The sequence below is a fragment of the Leiobunum rupestre genome, chromosome 1 (assembly GCF_980474605.1).
Source record: "Leiobunum rupestre chromosome 1, qqLeiRupe1.1.hap1, whole genome shotgun sequence".
Classification (NCBI taxonomy): Eukaryota; Metazoa; Arthropoda; class Arachnida; order Opiliones; family Sclerosomatidae; genus Leiobunum; species Leiobunum rupestre.
Window position 1 is genome coordinate 38,562,634 of NC_143384.1, and position 22,875 is coordinate 38,585,508.

The window sequence follows — 22,875 nt, forward strand, 5'->3', positions numbered from 1 at the left end:
TATGAGATTGGATTTTGAAAGGATCTTATAGCTTTTAGATATTTGATTTTAAAAGGATCTTACTATGGCTTTTTGAAATTTGATTTGAAAGGATTGTATGGCTTTTTGAAATTTGAAATGTTACTATATTTTGAGATTTAAAATGGTTCAATGAATTGATAAAATACACTATTTGAATATTTTAACAACAATTTCGAAACTAGTTTTAAATTTATGGATATGAGAAAAACCAATAGTTTATTCGCAAAGAAATAATTTTAGGCTTACGCACTTCCGGTAACGACCTCGTTTAATGAAAAATAAGTTACTATCTGTTTTAACCCTTCGTGAAAACTACATCGTTTCCTGTGAGACAGCTTAAAAGAGAAAACCACATAAGCCGGCCATAGCAAAGACTCTCACATCCGAATAATACAATAACATATCCTGCCCATGTAGAAGCTTCCCCAATAGTACCTGAAAATGCAAAAAATGAAACGGCAGCTATTCAAACAGCCTGAATAATAACGCGAACTTCCAATAGAGATGGTAATTTTCCAAAGACAAATTGTTGTCCACGGATATGGCGAAATTTACGACAGATGCCCAAACCATCCAAGGTTAGCCAGTAGAACATTACGGCTGCCGATTTGGACCCGTCTGCGTAAAATAATTTATAAGTTTCTCAAACTCGTAAAAGTCTGCAACAAGAAAGTGTAAGAATTAAAATGAACGGTTTGAGATTTTACTTTTACTTCGCGGGATGCGTCGCGATACTCATAGCTTGGTGCGAAATGGCTGGCTGCCAGAACGCGAAACCGCGCAAGCCTTTGGGCGGCGCCAGAGAAATGGTCGAAGATATTCTCAGGGCTTGGTGCGGTGAGTTTATATTTTTACGTTTAAATTATTTTGTTAGTAGGGCTTTTGAAGGTTTTCTGTGCGGAACAAATTTCCAAAATCTGAGACGAAATTTAGGTTTTTTAAAACTGCATTTCGAGATTTTAGAATGTCGTTCATTTTAAAACGGGGTTAATGTTCTTTAGCCGTGATTTGTACATTTTAAACCCTTAATTAGAGTTTTTAGAACTTAATTCGAGTTTCTTAGAATTTAATTCGGGATTTTTCGTCGTTGAGTGAATATTTCTTACTATTAATTCTAGATTTTTAGTACTTAAATCTAGATTTTTAGTACCTAAATCTAGATTTTTAGTACTTAATTCTTGAGTTTTAGTACTTAAATCTAGAGTTGTAGTACTTAAATCTAGAGTTGTAGAACTTAATCCTAGGTTTTTGGTACTTAATTCTAAATTTTTAGTGCCAAATCCTAGATTTTCTGTACTTTATTCTAGATTTCAGTACTTAATTCTAGATTTTCCGTACTTGATACTAGATTTATAGTACTTTACTCTAGATTTTCAGTACTCGCTACTCAATTTTCAGTACTTAATCCTAGATTTTTAGTACTTAATTCTAGATTTTCAGTACTTGATTCTATATTTTTAGTATTTAATTCTAGATTTTCAGTACTTAATTGAATATTTTTTACCATTAATCCTAGATTTTTAGTACTTAAATCCCAATTTTTAGTACTTAAATCTAGATTTTCAGTACTTGATTCTATATTTTTAGTATTTAATTCTAGATTTTCAGTACTTAATTGAATATTTTTTACCATTAATCCTAGATTTTTAGTACTTAAATCCCAATTTTTAGTACTTAAATCTAGATTTTCAGTACTTGATTCTATATTTTTAGTATTTAATTCTAGATTTTCAGTACTTAATTGAATATTTTTTACCATTAATCCTAGATTTTTAGTACTTAAATCCCAATTTTTAGTACTTAAATCTAGATTTTCAGTACTTGATTCTATATTTTTAGTATTTAATTCTAGATTTTCAGTACTTAATTGAATATTTTTTACCATTAATCCTAGATTTTTAGTACTTAAATCCCAATTTTTAGTACTTAAATCTAGATTTTCAGTACTTGATTCTATATTTTTAGTATTTAATTCTAGATTTTCAGTACTTAATTCTAGATTTTCAGTACTTAATTTATATCCGTTGATTGAATATTTTTAGCTTTTAACTCTAGTTTCTTAGTAGAAATTAGGTTTAATTCGACAGTTTTTAGCGGTGGATTGAATATTTTTAACCATTAATGTCAGATTTTCTCGAACTTAATTCGAGAATTTAGCACACGTTATTTCAATAATAGGATTTGCCAGCATGACGTCTCGCCGTACCTTTGGCTATGGTCGCCATGCTGGTATTCTTTTTTCCCCAAATGGAAAAAGCATGGGTGACGTAATAAATACGTCATGCTGCCAATTCTCTATTTGGGGCGTATTTAAAAAAACTTTTCAGATTTCCAAAGTCTAATTAGAATTTTTATCAAGTAAATAGTTACTTTAAAGGGAGTATAACCCTACGTGTTTGGTAGGGTGCACTAAGCTTACTCAAAAATCCACACGAGGCGCTACGGTGAAATAGTAGGATGATTGCCCAGATAAAACCTCTATAGCACGCTGTTAATGACCTATACTTTATACTATAAATCTACTTGTATATTTGGGTTTAAGGTCATAACCCTACTGATTTCCCCGTTATATTTTTAAACAAAAGCATCGTAAGTAGTGAATTAACTATATCCCAATGATTATGTAAATAGTTAAGTCATAAACGTGCTATATTTTGAAATATATTTTCTTCTTGTAGTTTTCCCTAACTATCTATTAAATACCGACTTGATCCGCATTCAGTAAAAAAATTCGTTGTAAAACATTCTTATTTATTATCCCAAAAACACTCTTTTTATCTTAGGTGCCTGGGAGGAATGGAAAACTTTTCCCCCTAAATTCCGGTATAGGTTATACTCCCTTTAAAAATATAACGGGGAAATCAGTAGGGTTATGACCTTAAACCCCATATATACAAGTAGATATCCAGTATAAAGTATAGGTCTTTAACAGCGTGCTATAGAGGTTTTATCTGGAAATTATCCTACTATTTCACCGTAGCGCCTCGTGTGGATTTTTGAGTAGGCTTAGTGCACCTTACCAAACACGTAGGGTTATACCAAAGAATATAAAGCCCCAGGAATGGAAGGATTGATGTTATTGGCCGCGTGTTTTGGTTGCGTTACAAACTTCCGGCAAAGCAAATCAGAGTAACCGGAAACGATTAACGCAACCCGGTCTCTCTTTTAAAACGAGAGGCGCAAAAGTTCCACTAGACGGAGCTACACCTTCCATTCCTGGGGCTTTATTTTCTTTGGTTATACTCCCTTTAAGAAAACTTTCAGACCACGATATGCGATTTTCAAATGCACAACCTTCATTTTAAAGAATAGCGAATTAAATCAAATTATTCTGTTTCGACGCAGATTTGAGGGATCCAAACAAATCTCAATGTTCCCAAGAAATTCCGGCGGTAATAGCTTCTTTAATAATTGATAATTTACATAAACGCAGTATATGTCATTTATTTAAAAGGAAAAAAACGTCATGGAATCTTTGGATACGCAAATTTCCAAGGAAGTCAAAGAGTACATGTGCAACAAAGCGGTACGTCATTAAATTCAGTCTTCCTTATATTCATTACTAAATTTAAATATTAAGTAGTTATTCTGGTAGTTATAATATAATAATATTTTTTTGCGCTTGATATAAAATGCGTAGATGAAAGAAGGAGAGAGAAACGCCACCAGAGTCGTGAGTTTTAACAATTATTAAAATTAAAATTCATTCAAAATTTCAAATATTCTCGAAGAAATAATTTTTGAATTGTACATTTCAGGCTTTCATGTCATTAGTTAGAAAAGTAAGCGCTAAAACACTATTAGCGAAAGTTAAATACGATTCAAATATTTAATTTTTTTTAAATTATTAGATGGATGAGCTGGACAAAACCGAGGTTTGTTAAATTAAAATTAATTTAAATTAATGTTAGTTCGACTGATTACGATACAGAAACTAGTTAGTGTGGTTAATTGTAATTAGTACAATTACTTTATGCAGTTAGCTATAATTATAAATAATACAATTTTATTTAAATTGGAGAAATTAATTTATTTATTGTAATTAATTAGTTAACTAGTTTAAAATTATAGAAATTCGTTTACGCCGTCAGTAATAATTATTAAATTTAGTTTTAAATTATGGAAATTAAAGCAGTTAACTTGTTGAGGTAAGCGGTAATAGTTAGTGTAGGGAGCTGTTGGCTCGCGTGGCATGAAGGGCTTGCTACCACCCTCCTACCCATTGTAACCCGGCCACCTGTTTAAAGCCATTAAAAGTCGCTAGATGATCACTAGATCAATTGGGCCTAAGGTGGTGCCTTGGGTATTAGCATTGCTGATTATTTATTTATTTTAATTATACTAAGTAAAATTAGTTTGTATTATAGAAATTCGTTTATGTAGTTAGAAATTAGTTTTAAATTATTCAATAAATTATGAATATACTAGACTAAAACTAATTATAATTTCATAAATTTTTTAAAACAAAAATGAATTGATAGATTTCTTGGTTATATTATATTATTAAATTAAATATATCTTACGTAACGTAATTAACAATAAGTACGGCAACTCCTATTGTGTTAATGCTATTTTTCATACCTAACCTTTTTCGACACTAACGTCTCATCCAGCCTCGATTTGGACTCGCAAACATCGTCCTTGGCAGTAGTATATTTCGCTTTGGGTGTATTTAGACATAACTAAACCCTGATCACTCAATAGCTCTGAAAATCAGTTCGGTGATAATATTTGCAAATTGTCATACTTATCCGTATTATGTTATATCTGATTATATACTAAATATTAATTAGTGGCGAATAATTTACAGAATGACGAAATGAAGGAAGATACAACGAAAAAATATTTGGTAAGAAATTAAACATTACTTTAAAAATTAATTTCAAACTATTAAAATACAACGTAAAATGGTTTTTGCAGATGTGTGTGAAACAGTTCCACGACTCGAGACGCAAAAACCAGGGCAATTCGAAGATGGAAGACAAAGCCAAGGCCAAACTTCAACCGTGAAAAAGAAACAATTATTAAAGATAAATTACTGGTACTTTTATTTAAACAAGAAATACTATTTTTGTAGTTTCATTGTATTTTTATATAAACCAAGGGTAATAAAATAAAACCCTAGTCTTAAACCAAACGTAAAACATTCTTTGATTACGTACTGCAAGAATGTATTTATCCCAAATCAGACATGGGCAAAATCGCTAGTGATATTTAGAATATCAGTCTCACTCAAGAGTGGAGCTAACAAAAAAATCTTCACTCTTTGCCACTCTCGCATTTCGACACTCACTGAGGGCACTCTTCCCCCAAGAGTGCGATTAGTCAAGGTCACCAATTTCACTCTTATTCTTGGCGGGAAACTTAAAATTTAAGCCGGGAAATTTGAATTTTATCCAAAAAGTATATTTTAGCCTCCTTTGCCGTTAATAGATGGCGCCACGCTCCCCAATAGAGAAAATAAATTAAATTCCAATTTCAATTTCCCGCCTTCTTTTAATAGTCTTGAAAATCGATAAGAGTGAAAGAGCTGACCTCGACTAACTTCACTCTTTTCACGCGAGCGTGCGAGCCGAGTGACGAAAAAGGGTAATTTTTTGTTAGGGAGTGGAGTGAGAAAAGTGTGGGGTGAAAACCACTCGTTCAAATGCACTCCGAGTTTTGCCCAGCTCTGATCCCGATCCGCTTCATGCATCTATTTCAAAACCAAGGCATAAACAAATTTAGTGAAAGCTTCGGTGTAAATACATTTAATTTAATTGGTATAAACAAATTTAGTTAAAAACAAGGTGCTTCTGGTGTAAATTAAGAACATTTTGATATTTTTAGGGTTTATAAATTACGAAATATGGGCGCCAAAACATTATAAATAGGCCTTTTTCTAAAGTAACAGTGGCCTTCTTGGTTTCATGTTGCTACTGCGTCACGGGTGACGTATTGATGACGATTTTCTACGAAATGCCCTGGACATAAGAGTAAATTCAACGAGGCACCCGATTTTTAGTTCCACATCGATATATATATATATATATATATATATATATATATATATATCGAAGTGGAACTATTGCTATGGACGGAATGTCGTTAAGTGATCCAAAAAAAACAAGTTAATAAATTCATGGGTATTTTTGTTATGAATTTGCGAATTTACATGACTCTTGGTGCCTAAACTACCCAAATGTTTGATATAAATCTCCTAAAATAAACCCTTTTTAATCCCAGTTTAAGAATTTCTTTATATCATATTTCCACTAATTTCAATAATTTAAAAGAATTATGTTCGTCGTGTTTTGCTTACCTATTTCACCTTTGATACTCTCCGTCTATCTAACGATAGGAAATCACATGGCCTCAACAGTTTTTGTACTGGTTAATTTGGTTTGCCCACCCGGGTATCCTGATTGTGGGCGGTGGCCACTCTTTAACATAGGATGGTAAATTATATATCAAACGATAGGAAATCACATGGCCTCAACAGCTTTTGTATTGGTTTGCCCACCCGCGTATCCTGAGGGTGGGCGGTGCCCACTCTTTAACATATGATGGTAAATTATATATAAAACAATAGGAAATCACATGGGCTCAACAGCTTTTATATCAGTTTTCCCACCCGGGTCTCCTGATGGTGGGCGGCATCCACTCTTTAACTTAGGGTGGCAATTTATATATCAAACGATAAGAAATCACGTAGCATCAACAGTTTTTGTATTAGTTTGCCTACCTGTGTCTACTAAGGGTGTATGGGTTTGCCCACTCGAATACACTGATGTGGAACTAATATTACGGCCTGGACCGACTTGTTAAGCATATCCTGAACTGAACTTCTACGTATTTCGCGACGAATTAGCTACATAAAAACAAGTTCAGCAAGCGTAGCTTAGTGTATAGAAAGACCTATTCAAAATAACGGCTGACATTTTCGGTATTGAAAAACCGTGCTGCCAGGTAAAAGAATTCTCAATCGGTAATTCGGTATTAAAAGATAGCAGTGTTGTCAGATTCTTGTTATTTTGTTTCAAATTAACCGAATACGGCCAACTTTCATTTTCCCGCCCAAATAATGAAGTTATAAAATTTAGTAGTAGCCCATTTTTCGTCACACAACCAATAATTCTAACAGAAATTAGAACGATATTAACGTACTGAAAAGTAACTAATTGCAATTGGAAATCTAGACGACACTAATAAATAAACGGATACGAAAGTGTCCTTGACCAGACTGAGAAATAAGGATTTTTTTTTAAACTGGACCTGTGGCCAGTAGAGCCTAGGTAGTTTAATTAAAAAACTGGCCACTGGCCACTTACCATTTTTAACCTTAATAAGGCTTTCATAATTTATGGTCAAATTATCTATTCTTGACAATATGTGCTAGGGCATAGGCTTAGTAGGTTAGTTATTATGGGTATTTCAAAATTTTGGAGTGTTAAATAAAGAACTATAGGCTTCGTGCGTAGTTTAAATTTTGGTCATAAGTATCGGCGCCTACCGACCGAGTTTTTAATTGAATGTATGAAAGCTGTCTGCTCGTTCAAAATTCTCTATGCATAACGGAAAACCTAGAAATTCAAAAGATGTCTGCTATTTTTTCAAATAGTTAGTTTACGGATATTAAGGCAGATGGCGCTATATTTCCTAAGCTCGAAGCTTATAAATCTGCTTAAGCAACTGCTAAATTCGCTTCTGTACTTCGTACTGCGTGTAGAGTGTAGAGTAGACAGACTCACGACCCCAATCACCCACCCATACACACAATTAACACAAGGCCAAGCACACAGCATAGAAGCAAAGACAAAACCATTTTTTTAATGAACTAAAATCTTGAAGGGAAAAAACTTTGAATTAATTAAGTGGTCACCAGGGCCACTAACACCCCAAGCATTTAATTTTTAAAACTGGCCCAGCTAATTTTTAAACTGGCGATTGGCCTATAATAGTGCTTTATTTCTCACACTGTCCTTGACTAAATCGGAAAAACAATAACTTATTCCAAAGAGTAGAAAGTCAATAATAAAAATTCCGTAGTCGGAGGTATGAGCTGTAGGAAAGCGACGCCATCTAGAGTGAGCGAAGAAAGATTGACCATAAAAATCCGGGCCCACTCTACCATAATATTCCGAGGGCAAATTCGTTAAGACTCGGCCACTTTTGATTACATTTAAAGACGCCCTCTATTGACGCAGAAAGCGCGGGAAAAGTTAATACGAAGGAACCGCAATTTCATCCCAAATAGTTCCGATTAGTTCTGGCAGAGGGCGCATAATACGCTATGAAAAGAGCCGGTCCGCTAAAGAAGATCGAAAACGGTCGTAAAAGAGAAAAGCTTCCTTGATTGTAGCGCCATCTACCATAACTCCTAATCCTTATCCAATAAAGCGTGATCGCGGCGAAACGACCCAATGAAGACGTTCCATCATCCGAGCGCGCGCCCAGTCGACGAAGACGAAGGTAGACGCCGAGGCCTAGCGAAAACGGGACACAATCTATGGAGGCAAAAAAGGACGCGAAAAAACCCTCAGGCGCGCGGGAGGAAAATTCGTGGCAAAAGAAACAAATGACACAAAAGTGGAAGGGCTGCCTCCCTGGCTCAATCTTCCGCGGCTGCCTCCTCCAAGGGGAGACACGTCAATACGCGACCAAATAAACGGACGTTACAAAATGAATATAATCGAATTTGAAACGATAACTAGGTAACGACTGGCAGCCTGGGGCTCTGGACCTAATTGCTAATTTCCGAAAGACGTTGAATTTGTGTATTTGGGAAAGGGAAAAGGAAATGTGGGATCTTCAAACCAATTTTAAAGCGGAAAGGGAACACCTTGGGTATTAAAACGAATTTGGGATTAAAACTTAAATACGGAAAATTCAGTTTGAGGCTAAAATGGTGTTTAAAATTCGGCTCAGGATAAAATGTAAATAGTGGACGTTAAAACCAGTTTGTGGACGTTAAAAGGGGAAATGTAAATAGTGAACGTTAAAACCAGTTTGTGGCCGTTAAAAGGGAAAATTTAAATAGTGAACGTTAAAACCAGTTTGTGGCCGTTAAAAGGGGAAATGTAAATAGTGAACGTTGAAACCAGTTTGTGGCCGTTAAAAGGGGAAATGTAAATAGTGAACGTTGAAACCAGTTTGTGGCCGTTAAAAGTTGAAATGTAAATAATGGACGTTAAAACCAGTTTGTGGCGAAACAAAACACTCCTATCTTTAATATCCAATTGTTCCTTCAACCAGTGATAATTTTGATTCTTCATTGAATAGAAATTTAATTTTTAAGTTGTTCAGATTTCTAACTAAAACAATTTCTAGGTTTTACAAAATGTATCACAATATATCATATTATGATATATGCAGACCAAAATCGCAATTACGAAGGACGGACTAATGTTGTGGTTGGTAAATTAAGCGGTAGGTTATATACAATTTGAAGTAAGACCGTAGGAACGACGATATTAAACTAAAGGTGAAAAGTAGCAAAGCTTAGACTAAAATCACGGTCTTTAATAAAAAAAATACAAATTTATTTTAAATTCTTTGGTATATAGCGGGGCACCATTTGGAAACTTTTTAACCGGGTTCCGTATACCCTCCTACGCATTGCAACCCGGCCACCTGAATTAATGGCTTTAAAAGTCGCTTGATGACTTAGGTGGTGACTTGGGTATTAGCCTAGCTAATACCCTCGATACGCCACTGACCACCATTTTAATCCCTTCTGACTAATTCTGGACGTCTTTGTTTTCCGGTAGGTATTCCCCGGTTCTGAGCGCACTTTATCGTAAAATATATTCAACAACCATTGAAAAGTCGTTTTAATTTAAAGCAACTGCCCGCTCTATCATTGCCACCTGTATTATGAAAAGGCCCCTGTTATTAGAGATGTCCATGAATCTATCCGATTCTTCGAAAAAAAACGACTTTAGTGGAGAGCGTGGTGCCACCTATTAATGGTAAAGGAAGTTAAACTCAGCAGGGACCTACCTTTGGGGGGGGGGGAGGGGGGAGGGGGAGCGCCCCCCCCCCCAAAGCTTTTTAGAGTTGGCAAATCGAGGTGGACTTGGCAAAATGTAAATTGATGGTAAACGATATTGCAACAAATCATTTAGAATTTCCCAGCAATTTACTTCCCTAAAATCATGAATTATGTTTGAGATATCTATGTAGTTGCTTCTCCTTATGTATAACTTACAAGACCTGATTTCTATGCTAGGCAGCTAGTGTGTCGGAACTTTAGTTCAGCCTTGTGGTAAAAGCTTTTTAAATAGTCATTTTTCCTACAGCATCTTATAAAATTGAAAGGCAGATAGACGCGTGATCATAGATATATGAAACGTATATAAAGGTCTAGATAAAATATTTCAAAGGGAGTCAATACGAAGGTGACAGCTAGCAGAAACGCGTAATTTATGCAGGCTATCCTTATAAGGCGCTATCTATCGGTAGAAAAGCTCGTGCTATCGTCGCGAGAGCCATTGTCTCCTGCTTTAAAATTATTCTAAAAGTCACCAATAGATGGTGTCTAAAGACTACGGCCTCAGGCCTGCGGAAAGGTCAAGCACTAAAATGCTAAGAGAGAATAGAACCGCTAGAATGACATAGGCGCGTTCGGTAGTCGTGGTTTCGCGAAACAAATTCTGAAATTTCCAGTCGGCGCACTCACTCAGCTGTCAACTCTATTATTATACGGGTGGCGACATCTATAACTTTCAAGGTACATTAGTACTATTAAATCAATTGTATATAGTTCCAGCCGCTAACAGTGGATGGCGCCACCGATTATAATTTTAATGAAACATTTAAATTGAAATCGACCGTAACAATCCAAACTTAGACGACATGACAAACTTTGTTTTTTACTTGGCAAATTTCACTTACCTCCCCCCCCCCCAAACGTACTCTCTTCGGTACGCCCCTGAAACTCAGAATATCTAAATGATAACGTCGTCAGAGAGCCTTTGTAGAGTATTATAGTTAGACAAGTTGTACTCTATTTAGTAGACTTTAACCTAAACTATATATCCCATGTAAAAAATACTTTTTAAAGTTACTGTAATTTATGTCATTGACCAATTTACAACGATCCAATCAACGCGAGGAGTACTTATAAGTACCCGCCTTTTGGATAAAAATGTAGCTTAACTAACTGGTTTTGATTACGACGATAGCGACATCTGTTGAAACAAAACAGCTACTTGACGTCGAGCCGACACTTGTTTTAAAACGTTACGTAGCTTTTGCAACATTTTAACAAAAGATGGTACTAGTAGTCGAAGATTACGTGAAGAAGACGCGTTTTGTCGTTTTGGATACGATAGGCTGTTCTTGAATAATCTGCGTTTTATCCAAGGGCCTGGTGCAGAGACGTTTTGCGATTCCTGTTAATTTTAACACGATCGCAATTTAGCGATTCAGATTTGGCGAGCTGTTTATTTGGCCATGGCCAACTTCGCGCGCTCACTACGCTCGCACCAGGCGGCCTACCCAAAAGATCAAAAATAGCGAAATTCGTTCTTTGCCGCTACGGAGGCGCTGGAGCCACCTCCGGACCTAACTATTAGCATAGAATCGAATGGAACGATTATGGTTTTTCGTTCTTTTAAGTAATTTATTGAAAACTATGCGATATATTCGTCGATGTCAGAGGTAGAATAAACCTTTTTCCATGATTTACAACCCTTTTCAAAATTTTCTAATTCATTTTTCCCGCCGAGATCGACTATTTCCAAAAGTGCCACCGCTCAGGCGCCAGTGAAAATCACATGTTTAGAATGGAATGTAAACTAACCGACATGTGGAATTTTTCATCAAACGTTTTGGTTTGGATTTTAAACTATTTGATTTCAAGTAGATAAACAATTAAACTGCTATTTAAAGTGATGCAACTAAAATTTTAGTGTAATGAGCATAAAAAGTACTTTTAATATTTTTATGAAATAATTTGTTTGACGTTAAAGTTAATAATTGAATTTTTTCATTAAATTTTAGAGACATATAGTTGGAATAATAGTAATAATGAACGAAAAAAATGAATGAACATTGGTAAAAAAGTATGAATACTGGTAGATATGAATGAACGCTGGTAAATATGATTATATGAATACTCGTAGATATGAATGAACACTGGTAGATATGAAAGAATCCTGGAAAACAATGAAGTATCACTGGTGTATGGTGATCAAAATATGAAAATCCATAATGAAAATTAAAGACCTTTACATTTTCAGAAGTTTTCTCGATTGAGGTTTGTAAACTAGTTCCTTTACTTTCTCAAATCAAATTGTCCTAGTTATGTTATCAACTATGGGTGGTATTTTTTTGTCACAGATAAATTTGGCAGATATTGAGGCATGAGGGAGATTAAAATTGCAATGCAAAATTGGACACCTGGTAAGTTTCGGCAACACGGAGATTCAATATTTTCGCTAATTTCTAGCTGATTCTCGAAAATAAGGAAGTGCTGCCTCAATGAAACATAACAAAATCCTTATTTGGGTAACTTATACCTCCTCTGTCGGATGTTTTAATGAAGTCTAAAAGTGTTGAATTTGAGAAGGGTCCTGAAATGCACTCGAGACACAAGCTACAAAATTCAGCTTGCTCCATTTTCTGTATCACAAAACCAGCTACGTAAGCCAAACTTGCCAATTTTAAAGTGGTTCGTTGCGTGTCAGGCTCTGTACTCAACACATTTGGTATCATATAAGTTGGATACTGTATAGCCACTCTACTCTAGAAGGTTGGGTAACGTGCCTTCGGAGGCCTTAGAGCGAACTATACAATAACTATCCTATTATAATAAGATACTAATATTTCTTAGATATTCCCACCAAGGGAAGAGAATGCAACCTGACAGCCACTGGGGGAAAACTACAACTGACTAGCAGGCTAGCTGGGAGTTAACCACTCCCATAGTAGTTTCTGACTGCTACTAACCACTGACTCTACAGCTCTGCCTCTATGCTCTTAAAAGCCCTATCTCTCTCTCTGCTACCTCCTTTTATACCAACTCCCACTCTGGTGCCACCACCCGCGCCCTTGGGAGTTAGGCCTAATAACATAAGGGTTTGCCTGTTTGGCCTACTAGCAATATGACTGCCACTGACCAGGTTGGCTACAACTGTGGGAATACCGTAGGTATTGCCGTTTTTTCCAGCGTTCGTAATTTAAGACCTTTACGGTAATCTGTTTCACAAAAATGTAAACTACATACAACGCTCAATTCTGATCGGTCATTTATTTTAAAATTATCCCGAGAGATATTTTCTAGCCACATGCCTCTCAACGCCCCATCAGAAGGAAACTCGTGGAAAGAAACTCCAGGTGTTTTGCCTTTTACAGATGGGTCATAGGGAACGCAACTCAAAGGCATTTTTGGGTAATTTATACAAAAATTATTGATATGTAACAACTTTAAATAATAATTGAAAAATGAAATAAATATCTTTTTACATAAATCTAATATCATTCAGCATTAAGTAATTATCAAGTGTTCGAATTTCCCGCCGCGAAAATTGTTTTAAAAGACAACAAATCTAAAATCCAACAAGGCTTAACTATTCATACAAACTATTTAAAAATTACCTAAGTAATGAAGTATTTGAGGAGTTATTTATGGAAATTGAACTTTTAAGTTATAACCTAAGTATAAAATAAATACAATTTTCTGATATTTAAATAATTTCCAGTACTATGTATTCATTATGGTCAAGTTTCGCGCCATAGAAAACCATGTTATTTATATCGTAAAATTAGCCGACTTTAAGGTCCGGAAGTAGCGCTCCCGACGGCCGTCGAAGACACTAAAAACCAAACTTTTATTTCGCGCCAATACATGGATTTGAAATTCTTTGGGTAGGCCGCCTGGTGCGAGCGTAGTGAGCGCGCGAAGTTGGCCATGATTTGGCGATCTTCGCAATCGACATCGCGGTGCAGAGACGTTTTAGCGATTCCTGTTAATCGGCGACGCTGTTATTTTTCCAAATTTTTTTAACCAAGTAACGGACCAATGGGAGAGCTCCATTTCTGACGCAAAAAGCTATCACGTGGTTATGTTTGGTTTATATTTTGACGATGAAATCCTGGCTCTTCTAATTAATAATTTCCTAACTCTAATTATATTATTAGGTTTTATAATTTTTATAGTTAAATCCGTTATTTTATTAAAATAAATTTATATAATATAGCCACGAAGGGAAAGCAAAACAGTTTCTGAAGAATGAGAGGTTATCCAAAATCTTTTTTAAAGCCTTAAATAGTGCATGAAAATTAGTTTCTTCTGATTATATCATTTTCTTACTCTTATTATTTATTAGATTGGTTGCATTTATTACACAGTTTAATGGTTTTGTTATTTTAAAGATATATTTTTATAATATGGTTGGTACATCAATAAAATAACGAATTTAAAAAAGATGCATTACTATTATAAGCCATTATTTTCCGAAAATGATTCTGTTAGAAAATGAGCCGTATCATTTGGTTTTTAGGAAAATATTTATTTAAAAACTTAGCTGATAGCAATTAAAATAAAACTAGTTATAACATAAATCAATAAATAAAAAAACAGCAATTTCACGAGGTTACAAAAAATGGTAATTGTCTAAAGCAATTTCTAGCGAAATATCCTATATTGATCACACGTAAAACAATGGTCCTAGTATTTGATAAAAGTTGTTGTTCTACCTAATTATCTGGCATTTACATAGCCTAATCCAGGTATAAATTGTAACAAATGATATAAGCGTGTAGAATTAACTGACGAACACTTTTAAGGTAATACATCAAATTATTGGCTCGGTAAGCTCTTGATGCATGCCAAATAAACTTGAATATTCCAATACATCTTTTATCGCAACTCCCTAGTCTACCTGAGGAAAGGTTTCTTCTCGGTAGATGAATTGCTATAAACGCTGGTTGATAGCTTAAGATCCTTGATACACTGAACCAATTCACCATGTCATTACCGACTTATTAGTTAAAACCCACTGCATACAGTACCAGCAAATAAGGATCTATAAATAAACCAAGGCTTTGAATACACCCAAAGTAGTAGTGTATAAGATTCCCTATTATAATTTATTCTTACCTGTAAAATTTGTAAGAGTGGCTGGCTTATTTTAGTGTTTCGTAAATCGTGATTGTTAGGCCTTGGCTCTGACAATAATTGGACAAAAACATTTTTCGGGAAGCGATAATGAGCTAGAAAGATTCTGACCTATCGTGTTGTAAAATTTATCTTATTAAAGTAGGTAAAAAGCGTTTACTTCTCAATTTATTTCCCGAGCTCTTTACGTAACACAATCTGCCATTATTTTTGCGAGCTTTTCGGCGGCTAGCGACTGCCCAAGACCACTCGCAAAATAAACAGAGCGACTTCCTGTTATTTTTGCGAGCGAGATGTCTCTGCACACCGATTCGGCGCGAAGTTCGATAGCACGCGCGTTTTCTGTTAATTTGGCGATGAATCGCAATTTGGCGATTCTTAAAAATGTCTCTGCACCGGGCCCTATTTGCTAAAGCCGATTCAACAGTGGTAGAAAATTAGATCTAACCGAATCGAAAACCTACCTTCTCTATTGAATGGCTAAAAATCCGACTAATCTTCTCGAGAATGAAAAAACGTATTCGGAGAGAAACAAAAACCTCTCCAGAGGCGAGTACTCTCTTTCTCTTCCGCTAACCCTTGGCAACAGTTGATATACAAGTTTCAAAAGTAAACGCGTTTATAGCGTACAAGTTTAAAGGCGTGGGGGAAAGGCAGCTTCGGGCGCTGGAAATGAAACGTGTATTGAGAAGCAGCGTACAAAAAGATTGCTCTTTCCCGGCCATCACAATATGATTGATTATGAAGAATTTTCGGCAGAATTCTTTTTTAGCTGCAAGCTCGTAAATCTTTATTTCAAGTAAAAGGAGTAAAAAAAAATAGAAAAGGCTCTTTAAAGAGTTTTGAAGGAATTCGTAGTTAAGCCTTAGCGCATTCTCTATAAACAAAAAAAAAATAACAATGCGCAGCTTAGAATAAACGTAAAGGTTGAAATGATTATTAAAGATTAAGTTGATAGATTTTGCAAAATATCAAAGGCCTAAAGAATTCTTGACTTTTGGGTAAGCGTAATTTTAAGAACTTTTAAATAAAATGGGCGAGTTTCATAAAAAGGCAAAGAGTTTAGTACCTCCGCGACTTACGTTATTATAAAGGCTTGTGCAAGGGAAATTTCTCCAATTCATTTTTGGGGATTTTAGTTCGACAATTCTGGCCACTAGATTATCTCGTATCTGGACCTCGTTGCCTAGCGACAGCAAGTTTTTAACTTTCAAAAGATAAGTTTGATTAAAACAATATGGCGTTGCAAAGTACGAACTGTTATTATAACAAAATTGGAGTGAAATTTAATTTTTTTAGCATATCTAAAGTTGGTTTTAGTATAAATTGTTGTTTTGGCTCAATGAATAAGGTTAAGTGTAACGATTTGAAATCCAATCATTGGGTACAGAATCAGTGTCATAATTCTTGAATCAGATGTAAATAAACCAATCGTTGCGTTCTTAAAATGCCAGGAGGCTTGAAGCTAGGAGCAACAAACACACAACCAGTCAAAAGTCGTGCATTTCCTTGCGTACATTTTTCATTGGTTAGACGCTTTAGCGCCTGCTGCCTTCGGAAGGGGAAAATTCCGAAATTGTCTTTCCCCTTTCTGTAAAACTTTAGCGTTAAGGTTCGTCCAATGAAATTTGTACACAACAATGCGTTCTCCTTGTGTTTGTTGCTCCTAGCTTGCACGAGCATTTATAATAGCATGACGTTAACCTAAACATTTCAGTTGTCGAAAACGTGGCACCATGCCTTGATTACTTGTTGTAGTTGTTGAACTATTAATTAATCTAGAAACTGTATTCGGCTAAATGGTGTTTCCAGGGCCTAAAATAGTGGGCAGTTCTAAAACTCAGCTTTGCAGATTTAGGAAGTGCTATTTATCGTGAATTTATAGAAAAAAAGTATGAAAAATTTAAAATACCTGATGACCTCGACGGGTCTTTCTGGTACATATCGACAAACGACGCCAATTTTGCTGAACTAAGTTACTTATTGACAGCCCTATTCTCTCTCATAATTCTGCTAAAAATTCTGAATTCCAACTGCTTTTATAGCTCATTGAAATTATGTTTTGGGGTTTTAGTTTGGGCAGTTCTAAAAAAACTTTAGTTTATCCCCTGGGGGTTTCTGCAAACGAGTCTATAGATGGCGGTAGTGTAATTACAAAATATTATCTGCTAAGTGGTGTTTCTGCAACGAATCTATAGATGGCGGTAGTGTAATTACAAAATATCGTCTGCTCAGTGGTGTTTCTGAAACAAATCTTTAGATGGCGGTAGTATAATTACAAAATATCGTCTGCTAAATGGTGTTTCTGCAACGAATCTAAAGATGGCGGTAATGTAATTACAAAATATCGTCTGCTTTCTCCAATTAATAATACGGGGTAATATTTTGTGAATTTTTAATAACCAAATCACATTTTCTATTGAGCTATAGAAACCACACTAATAGTTGTGGACGAAATCTATTCAATGGTGCAATATTGTATGTTGAAGAGGCTCTAGGTTAAACACACCAAATGAAAAGTAGAATAAAGACCCGCGGTTTTTTGGATAAAAACAAAAGCCTAACACGTAGACAAGCGACCACCTTCAATCCGCATCGTTGCCAGGCCAAACCACTACGGAAATTCCCGAAGAAAAACAGCGAAATTTTCGCGTCCCACCGAAGCGTAACGTTGGAGGTCACTCACAAAACCCCAAAAGAATTTCCATACACGCATCTCATTTACGTGTTGGATAAAACAAATTTCCCCAGTCCCTTTAGAAAAGACAATCATTCCCAAAACAGGCGCTAATTAAAACGAGCCCCAAATTAAAACGATAAACTTTCATAGAAGGGACGACAAACCAGCGTTTCTGTAAGGCGAAAGGCGAGAGGGGGGTAAAGGCGGACGAGGCCTCAGTCTTTCCCCCGCCTTTTATAATTCCACTTATCTCCACCAGAGGGCGGCAAAGAGCGACGGACTATTTTTCCATGTAAGGCCAGGAAAGCTAGAGATTCTTCTATTTTGACAAGGTCGACTGCCTCTTCCTCCTTGTTGCGGGCCATTGTCGCTAGATGTCTATAGGGGCGCCGAGCCAGAATGTTATTAGGGCTGAAGGGAAGAGGGGAGAACTTTCGCGTATAAATGTTAAATGCACCATAAACGGCACGCTGACGCTTACAGAATCACGTTACTCGAAAAGCTAGGGCCTAAATATAGCTAAAACCCTTCGTCGCGCGCCACCCAACGCGAAGATGTTAAAATGATTTTTGTTGCGGGAAATTTTTAACACGCACTTGGTCCTCGGCGCCCGGTGTAATTATAAAAGTAATTGCCCTTATAAATCTGTCACTAGGGACGTTGATATCCTACATGTTTTATTTCCTTTTTCGGAGCTTTTTCGTAGTCGAAACCGGCGACGGTTGATTATTGGTCGCTCCATTTAGCCCGAGAATTTCAAACAAAAGGTAGACCAAAGTACCTTAATTTAGGTTACGTCTGCCACCTAGATTTATTACAGCGGGGCAAAATACAGTGTTTTGCGAAATGGTCTGCGGAGTTAAAATATATTTATATAAATCGCCGTTAGATGTAGCATAATCAGTATGCCATAAAGGTATTTTCTTTAAAGAAATCTTGTTCACGGGATATGACGTAAATTACGTCACTTCCAAATACCGGGCGAAAACCGTCATCAAGTTTACGGATGGGAAAATCTAAGTTAGTGAATCAGATTTGTAAAATGTCCGGAATTTCTCTAACGTTTCTGGCTTCGACAGTGGCGTAGGAAGGGGGGTACTTCTGGTTCTAGGGAAAAAAACTATTGGAGTTCAAGGACAAACTTAACTCTAAGAAAATCTTAAGAGTTCAAGGACAAACTTAATTTTAAGAAAATCTTAAGAGTTCAAGGACAAACTTAACTCTAAGAAAATCTTAAGAGTTCAAGAACAAACTTAACTCTAAGAAAATCTTAAGAGTTCAAGGACAAACTTAACTCTAAGAAAATCTTAAGAGTTCAAGGACAAACTTAACTCTAAGAAAATCTTAAGAGTTCAAGAACAAACTTAACTCTAAGAAAATCTTAAGAGTTCAAGGACAAACTTAACTCTAAGAAAATCTTAAGAGTTCAAGGACAAACTTAACTCTAAGAAAATCTTAAGAGTTCAAGGACAAACTTAACTCTAAGAAAATCTTAAGAGTTCAAGGACAAACGTGGCTATAACCAAAGATAATACTGTATAAAACTCCGTACCCTAGATTCGAATTCTGCTATCTTTCTCATTAGAATGGTTAAGCAGGATTCTGTAGAAGTTTGAACGAAAACGTCGAGAGAATCTAGACGTTCGTGAAATGAAATTCTTCAAAATTAGTTAAGCGTGCTTTCAGTTTGACTGCTAAATAGAACATTTTAGAACTTACAATAGAATTTTATAACTTTTTGCTAAACCATATGGGACATGACGAAAATAGAAACTTGTTTAAGCAATACTAAAACGCGCCTTTTGTATAGCTGTTAGCATTGTCTTAAGACAAAAATTGATTTTCAGGTATCCTGCTTTACTTTAAATCCGATTTCGCCTATACTATACGAGGCTTAGGAACATTTCAATTCCAACGAGAATGTACGATGGCTAAAAACGCACCTGCCATAATTATCTCTCGATTTGTTGAGCAGGAAAATTTTAATGTTCAGTATTATTAAACGCTGTAGATAGAGGTCGGGGATCGCTAACTTTTATTCAATAGATAAAACTCTCAAAATTATTCGTAAAACGTTTTGATCAAGTAATTTATATTTCTGTATTACCCGATAAAATTTTTGATAAATTTGTAAAATAAATCGGAAAAACGATGTTTTTTCGATAAAAAGCTCAAATTTAACGAATTATACGTGTTTTTTAATCATTTTCCGAAATATTAACCGGTAAATTTCTTTGTTTAAATTTTTTTCCCGAAAAAATTAATTTACACATGGATAATGATTAACCGTCCCCGACCTCTAGATATTATACTTAGTGTCATATTAGCCCGATAGAAATTTGGCGTCGTCTTCAAATTATAAAAGGTTCCGACTCCCAAGTATAACAGCGAAAAGAAAACTAAGGAGATTTTCACGTGACTACCGACGTTGTCGTTCAAACTTCGAGAGCTCTCTGCTTAACCTCTCTAATGAGAGTTTTGTAACGAAGCGTTTACCCACTTTCGGCACGTGAACTCCGAAAAATCGGCCTCCACTGGTCGCTGCCATAGTCCTATCACGGCCACCTTTGATGACGAGTTGTTGCGAACGTCGCGTCATCAAAGTTGGCCGTGGTCGTATCATTTTTTCTGAGTTCCGGCTGGAAGTGGGTAAATGCAATTGACTACGTGCGAGGCAGGTATTTCGAATCTAGGGTAAGAGGTTGGTATTATCTTTGTTATAACAAAACCGTAGAAGTTTAAGGACACGCGACCGAGTCTATAAAAAAACATAGCAGTTCAAGGACAAACGTGGCTATATGAAAACCATAAGAGTTCAAGGACCAACGTTACTCTAAGAAAACCATAAGAGCTCAAGGCAAACGTGGCTATATGGAAACCATAAGAGTTCAAAGACAAACGTGGCTTTATGAAAACCATAAGAGTTCAAGGACAAACGTGGCTATAAGAAAACCATAAGAGTTCAAGGACAAACGTGGCTATAAGAAAACCATAAGAGTTCAAGGACAAACGTGGCTATAAGAAAACCATAAGAGTTCAAGGACAAACGTGGCTATAAGAAACCATAAGAGTTCAAGGACAAACGCAATTATAAAAAAACCATAAGAGTTCAAGAACAAACGCAATTATAAGAAAACCATAAGATTTCAAGGACAAGCGTGTCTATAAAAACCATAAGAGCTGAAGAACAACCGAGGTTATGAGAAAACTATTAGAATTCAATGGCCAACGTTGCAAAAAACACGTTATTAGTTCAATGACAAACATAAAGCTACCAAAAACCTTAAGAGAGTAACGACAAACGTGCCGATAAAAGATTAAAGGCTAAAAGCGGATTGAAACGAACCAAGGATGGAAGTTGTCCATGACTGTTAGTTTCCGACGAATTGAGCGCCACTTTACGGATAATTCAACCGCGTAATACGGGCGTTAAAAACGGTCAGGAGTCAAAAAATATTTACTCAAAAAGCACTAAAAAAGCGACAAGTGAACAACCCCGGGAAGTTGTAGGACAAGGGCGCGCCCTAAGCCTCGGCCATCGTAAAACGTCGCCGAGGCCCATAAAACTTGTCCATCCCACATCCGCGACTTAGAACGCTGTAAATTCTTGCCGCTGTTCCGGTCTATTAAAAGCCGTAGCATTCTCGAGATGGACCTTTTAAAATAAAAGACTTGTTACGGGGTTATGGCTTTTCCAGCTTTTATTGCCTTCCACCCAAAAATATAAAACGAAAAGGCGGCCGAAAGGCGGCGCTTTTAAAAGGCTAAACGAAATTGGCCGTACCCTTTTATATATAGAGAACGACGCTTTTAAAATTGGCCCTACTACGGAGATACACGCTAGCCTGAAAACCGGGTGCTTATTTCTAGCCCCACTTTCCTCTATAAAGTTCCCTATTTAGGGCTAATTACGCACAGGGGTAAAATGGTCTGCTACGCTTTCGGCTTTGATTGACAAAGAATTAACCTCGCTTCGAAGCTATAAAATGAGTTCGGAATTTAATTTCCTAATTTCGTTTTATGGCGGCGCTGCTGTCGCTTTTCGGAGTAGGACCCGTGAAATGAATGACCCAAAAGTTTTTAATTACTTCAAAAAATGATTTTATTATATTTTAGGTTGTTTTTGCTCCGTTAAATGGGAACTTAAAACATATTGCAGCGATGTTTTTTTTTATCTATGAAAATTTAAGGCACTATTAACGTTTTTTTTTCTTTTTGCGATATGTAAAAAAAACGCGTCTTTTGGTTGCAGCGCCATCTAACGTTGCAAACTGAGTTGCGCAATAAACAATTTGAGCCTCGTAAGTGTAAACAGAATAGATGGAAATTTATACTGAGCAGCGTTGCCAAATTTTATTATCGCTTCTGAAATCATCGATTTTGGTTTTTCTATCGATATCGTAAAACCGATCGTAGTTCTATGGCAGTGGTAGTTTAGTTACTTGGTAAAATATTTAAAAAAAATAGTCATCGAGACAACGCTCATTATCGGCTATGGGTAAATCTTAATAGTTCAGAATAAATAATTTCAATCTCGAAATAATTATTTTCAAATTAGGATAATAATAATATTAAAAACGATTTCGATCAAGCTTAGTCATTTCAATCAAGATTTAATCGTTCCATGTAAGATTTAATAGTTTCGATCAAAATTTAATAGTTTCGATCTCAAAATTTAATAGTTTCGACCAAGATTTAATCGCTTAGATCAAGATTTAATCGCTTAGATCAAGATTTAATCGCTTATATCAAGATTTAATCGCTTAGATCAAGATTTAATCGCTTAGATCACGATTTAATCGCTTAGATCAAGATTTAATCGCTTAGATCAAGATTTAATCGTTTCGATCAAGATTTAATCGTTTCGACCAAGATTTAATCTTTTCGATCAAAATGTAATCGTTTCGATCAAGATTTAATCGTTTCGACCAAGATTTAATCTTTTCGATCAAAATGTAATCGTTTCGATCAAGATTTAATAATTTCGATCAAAATTCAATCATTTCGATCACTAGCTTATCTTTTAATCACCATTTTTTTAAAAGATAACCTTTAATCACGATTTAATATT

At 35.7% G+C, this 22,875-nt stretch overlaps 1 protein-coding gene across 1 annotated transcript; it reads left to right on the forward strand.

The window, feature by feature from the left end:
* The first annotated feature begins 749 nt into the window (after positions 1-749).
* Positions 750-5,130, forward strand: LOC149962760 (uncharacterized). Its single transcript, XM_090169836.1, has 8 exons — positions 750-858; positions 3,367-3,413; positions 3,476-3,547; positions 3,662-3,694; positions 3,780-3,803; positions 3,873-3,896; positions 4,832-4,870; positions 4,942-5,130. The coding sequence occupies exons 1-8, from the start codon at positions 774-776 to the stop codon at positions 5,029-5,031; spliced, it is 414 nt and encodes a 137-aa protein (XP_090025962.1). The 5' UTR covers positions 750-773; the 3' UTR covers positions 5,032-5,130.
* Positions 5,131-22,875: the final 17,745 nt, after the last annotated feature.